Here is a 5,590-nt window from a genome sequence, read left to right on the forward strand (position 1 = left end):
TTTTTTTTTTGGTTTTTCGAGACAGGGTTTCTCTGTGGCTTTGGAGCCTGTCCTGGAACTAGCGCTGTAGACAAGGATGGTCTCGAACTCACAGAGATCCGCCTGCCTCTGCCTCCTGAGTGCTAGGATTAAAGGCGTGCGCCACCACCGCCCGGCTACTAAACCCTTTTTAAGAGGTTTTGTTGTTGTTGGCAAGGAAGCTGGAGTGTAAAAAGACAGAGACTTGAAGATGACTTAGTCGGTAAAGGCGCTCTCTGCTAATGGAGCTTGATGGATTGTGATCCCCAAGACCCACATGGTGGAAGCACACTACTACAGGGCCACACTCTTGTTTTAAAGACAGGTAAACCCCACGCTGGTTTCCAGCATTGAACGTGTTCTGCTTGGTGCACAACTGCGCCCCCCTAGACCGCAAGCTCTCCAAGCTCGGGGAAATCACTTATTGTGGCCACTACCATTCTCTCGGAGCCTAACTAACACGCTGCCCAGCATGTTTGGCGCTAAGTCAACGCTGAAGAACACACACTGAAGAGCTGTTCACTGTAATTCGATTCTAGACCTAAGGGGCCAATCCTTTACCAAACCCGCCCCTGAGAGCTTCAATGTGTCTTTTGCAGAACGTCTAGAAATACGAAGCTTTTCCAGCACCAGGAAAACCGCGGCGTCTTTTCCCCTTCCCAGGAGCACCGTCCCCCGAAATCCTCCCGCACTCCTCCCCAGAGAGAGAGACAGAGACAGAGAGAGAAACCAAGCCGGTGTAAGCCCGCGCCTGGATAACCCGGTGAGGCCCTGCTTAAAAAGTCCAGACAGAAGGAAAACAAGCAACCTGCCTAACTTCCATTCTGAGGAGCGGAGAGAGCAAACCGCGAGCTGGAGAACTCTCTAGCGCAGCCCTCTGGGCGCCGGGCCGACCTGTGCTGACGGAGACACTCGGCGCCCTCTGCCGGCCGAGAGCTGCAGCGCGGGCGAGCTTCCGGCTCCACGCCCGGGCTCGCGAGAGACCGCCCGGAAGTCGCCTCCCGAGGCTCAGCAGAACGGAATGCCCTCACCGGATAGCGTTTCCACCCGGAACTATTTTAATTCGCCAAAACCGACTGGGTTTAAGAAGGCACGGTGAGACTAGACTTCCGGGGCGGCGAGCGGAAGTTCGGCCCCTGGAGCTGTGCGGAGAGCATCCTGGGAGCGGAAGGGAGAGGACCTGTCTGCCGGGGATCCCGTGTTCCGCGACACGTGTGACGGAGCGTGCGGGTGTTGGACTCCTCTGCCCGCTGGAATTGTTGTTTCTGCGCGGCGGTCAGAAGTGGCGGAAATCGCGGCGTCTCTGGGAAACACAAGACGGCGTAAGGGCCATGGTGAGGAAATCCCGGCAGCGTGGAGCGGTCCAGTGGGCAGCTGTGCGGGCCAAGGCAGGTCGCAGCGCCACGGACGAGAATGAGGACGATTTGGGGTCGCCGCCCTCTCCGGGGGACTCCAGCTACTACCAAGATCAGGTAGATGAGTTCCATGAAGCCCGATCTCAGGCGGCTTTGGCTAAGGGCTGGAACGAAATCTACAGCGGGGAGGAGGATGACGATGAGGAGGAGGAGGTGCTAGCCTTAGATGTGGACGAGGAGGACGAGGAAGATGAAGAGAGTTCGGAGGATGGCGAGGACGTTGATGATGACGAGGATGGTGGGAGCTCTGTGCAGAGTGAGGCTGAGGCTTCTGTGGATCCTAGCTTGTCCTGGGGTCAGAGGAAAAAGCTTTATTATGATACAGACTATGGCTCCAAATCCCGAGGCCGTCAGAGTCAGCAAGAAGTAGAAGAGGAGGAAAGAGAGGAAGAGGAGGAGGCGCAGGTAATTCAGCGGCGCCTGGCCCAAACCCTGCAAGAGGATGATTTTGGAGTCGCTTGGGTGGAGGCCTTTGCAAAACCGGTGCCCCAGGTGGAGGAAGCTGAGACTCGGGTCGTGAAGGATTTGGCTAAAGTCTCTGTAAAAGAGAAGCTGAAAATGTTGAGAAAAGAATCACCAGAGCTCTTAGAGCTGATAGAAGACCTCAAAGTCAAGTTGACGGAAGTGAAAGATGAGCTGGAGCCACTGTTAAAGTTGGCGGACAAGGGAGTCATTCCCCCTGGGAAAGGAAGCCAGTACCTGAGGACCAAGTATAACCTCTACTTGAACTACTGCGCCAACATCAGTTTTTATTTGATCTTAAAAGCCAGGAGAACCCCTGCACATGGACATCCTGTTATAGATAGGCTTGTCACCTACAGAAATCTCATCAATCAGCTCTCGGTGGTGGATCAGAGACTGTCTTCCGAAATCCGTCACCTACTCACGGCCAAGGATGGTGCTATAAAGAAAGAACTGAATCCAAAAGCAAAATTACCCAAAACGAAGCCAAAGTCTGTCTCACAGACTCCTGCTGCTGTTGCCGATCTGTCTGATGATGCTGATTTTGATGAAGCTGCACTAAGACACTCTAAGGAAATGGAAGACGGGCAAAAGTTGAAAAGAAAGAAAGAAGAAATTAGTGCTGAAGAACAGGTTCTCGAAGATCAGAATGCGAAGAGAGCTATCACCTACCAGATTGCTAAAAATAGGGGACTTACGCCTAGGAGAAAGAAGATTGATAGGAACCCCAGAGTCAAGCATAGGGAGAAGTTCAGAAGAGCCAAGATTCGTAGGCGAGGCCAGGTTCGTGAGGTTCGTAGAGAAGAGCAGCGGTATACTGGTGAACTCTCTGGCATTCGTGCTGGAGTTAAAAAGAGCATTAAGCTTAAGTAAAGTTATCTCTGGCCTAGTTTTTGGCAGCAATTTTAGATCAATAAAAGTATTTTGAACTAAAGTGATTGTGTTAATATGTAATGCCTAGTTTTTATTATGTTTAAAATTGGTCAGCAGGGAAATTGGAGGGGGGGGTATTGTTTTGGGCTTGTTGGTTGATCCTTGTACTGGGTGCCGCGGATTTGAAGCTGGAGCCTGTGCATAACTAGCCAGGCACTCTTACCAGAGAGCTGTCTTAAGCCTGAGCTACTACTTTATTTGCCCATGAAAGTTCTACAAAGAATTGTGGAAATTATAATTGGAAAGAAAAAAAATATGGCATTGAAAAGTGTTCCAATATTTTAGCAAATATTAGCCAAGAAGAATTTCCGAGTTAGTTGTGAAGTGTTAATGGCGTTTAAAGCACTTTTATGTAGGTCTTCATATGGAAAGAATGAATCTTTGACAGAGTTTTTGTAAAAAGGACCAGGCAGTTTCAATTACAATTCTTGGGGCAGGATATTTACATTTATGGGTTTGGTGTTAAAATGGGTTCCATACATCTGTGGTAGAAACTACTTTGGTTAAATGTGACCAAAAGAAGTGGGGGAAAGATGCCTTAATTACACCAGTTGAATTTTTTACTAATCCTTGTTGTGGTCAATAAGGTGAGAATGCCATATCCCCTCTGCTGGCGATTCGCTGCGGTTACTCTTTGGGCCTATTCTCAGTTTGCTGACATTTCTTAAGATTGTGATTTAAAACTATTGATCATCCTTAAAGTAACAAAGGTAGGTACAGTCATTTTACTCTCACAGATGAAGAAGCTGCAGTTTTGGGTTGAAGAGGTTATTTAGTGTTCTAGAGCCCTTGTTCTGCAAGTATTCAGACTTGAGTTTGAATCCCCAACAACAAAAACAAACATGGCTGTTTGGTCTTGTAATTCCAGTTTTGGGAAGTGGAGACATCCCTAAAACTCACTGGCCAGCAGCCAGGCCAAAAACAAGCTTCCAGCCCAGTGAGGGACCAATTAAGGCAGGAAGGGAAAGAGGAAGAAGACACCAAGGTACCCTGCTCTTGGCCTACCCACAGCTGCAATTATGCGAGATTAACTTGCTATAACGTGCTAAGGACACCTGCTTGGAATCTGAACAAACCAACTTTAATATTTATTATCTTAACCTGACAGCTATTTCCCCATTGGAGCACACATGCCAAATTATTTTTTTTTCTTAGAAATAAAAGATGGCTCTGAAATAACATACTAAAATAATTTTCTGAGCACTTTATTAGTACTTATTTCCTTATTCTTCAACAGCTAGGTAGCAAATGTTACCTGTATAAGTGCATGCTGTTTTAGGTCTGTAGAATGTAGGGGACAACATAAGAGAGTTGGTTCTCTTCCTTCAGAGTTGCGAGAATTGAACCATGGTGTGGGGACAAGTGCCTTTACCCCGTGATCCTTCGCTGGCCCTCTAGTCCCATCTTGAAGATGAGATTTGAGGCAAAGGGAATTAACTTTGAAAATCACAAAGCTCTTAGGCATCACGGGCAGGATTTTAACCCATTTTGCTGGTGTCAGAGCTGAACTCCATTCTTCCTTTTCAGATAAGTAGAAAAATATTTGAAGTTTCCTGGGTGACTTGAGTTCCATTTTCTCCACCTGTTAGGATAACAGTGTTTAAGAGTAGACTGATTAAGCCACTTGAATTCCAAACCACACTTTTACTTAGTAGCTGTGACTTTAGACAAAGTACTTCTCAGGCTTGTTTTGTTATTTGTGTTGAACCCAGGTAGTGGGGCCTGAGGATGTGTTCATTTAGTATGCTGCTCGCCTAGATTGCAGGGAGGCCTTGGATTCAGTCCTGCACACTTCCTCAAGTGGACAAGGCAGGGCACACCCATAATCCCTGTTCTTGGGATGGAAGTGTCAAAATCAGAAATTTTTAAAGGAATTTTCAGGTTCATAGCCAGCCTTTCTCAAAAAAACACTGTTGGCTTTGGCTAAGAGTATTACCTACTTTAGAGGTCTGTTATGAGGATTAAGTGAAGTAATACATGACATATTTAGAACATCTGTTACCTCACATCACCTAATAAGTGTTGAGTTATCACTAGCAAGCTAATATCCCTGTCAAAATAGTTCAAGGAGAGCTAGGCTGTGTGTTTCAAGATTATACTTAGACATATGGTCGAACACAATTATGAGTGTGGCCTCGGGTTAGATGAGTTAATAGTCTCCATTCTAACACTGAGCATGTGGCTCTATTTAACCTTTTCCTCACATTGAACAGTAGATTATTAAAGCCATTTAAGTAGCCATGTGACAGGTCATGCTTAGGTTCTGTTTTAAAGGTTTTTAGTTCAAGAGTTGGAGCTTAAGATGGTCTCATGCAGCCCAGGTCGGGGTTGACCTGGTTATGTAGATGGCAGTGTACCAACACCCCAATAAACATACTTAAACTAAAATGTGAGGAGTCCCACTGGTAAATTTATAATGTGTACTCAGCCAGCTCCTGTGAGCCCCAGGCAGCTCTGGTTTTAACAGGCACTCATTCCAGAGATTCTGGTTCAGATGGGCTATGGGACACTGCAAAATGCTAGGCTGAGCATACCACGGTAAGTTTCTCCCAGCTGTAACAGGTATATGGAGTAACCAAAAGAATGAGGCAAGAAACTACTACAAAACTGGATAGTCCTACAGAATGTGTTCCAAACAATGGGTTTTTTTTCCTCTAAAACCATAGGATAGAAGTGATCGCAATTTATAAGTGAATTACGTGGACCCAGAAGCCCCATAGTTTGGTAAGAAAAACCTTAGTGGGGGGATGGGGAGGAGGCAC

General features: G+C 46.7%; 1 protein-coding gene across 1 annotated transcript; it reads left to right on the forward strand.

Annotated features, from left to right (window-relative positions):
* Window positions 1–1,058: 1,058 nt before the first annotated feature.
* On the forward strand, window positions 1,059–2,824 carry Utp3 (UTP3, small subunit processome component). Its single transcript, XM_005359453.3, has one exon. It carries the CDS (start codon window positions 1,350–1,352, stop codon window positions 2,766–2,768), a length of 1,419 nt encoding a protein of 472 aa, XP_005359510.1. The 5' UTR covers window positions 1,059–1,349; the 3' UTR covers window positions 2,769–2,824.
* Window positions 2,825–5,590: the final 2,766 nt, after the last annotated feature.

The sequence above is a fragment of the Microtus ochrogaster genome, linkage group LG1 (assembly GCF_000317375.1).
Source record: "Microtus ochrogaster isolate Prairie Vole_2 linkage group LG1, MicOch1.0, whole genome shotgun sequence".
Classification (NCBI taxonomy): domain Eukaryota; kingdom Metazoa; phylum Chordata; class Mammalia; order Rodentia; family Cricetidae; genus Microtus; species Microtus ochrogaster.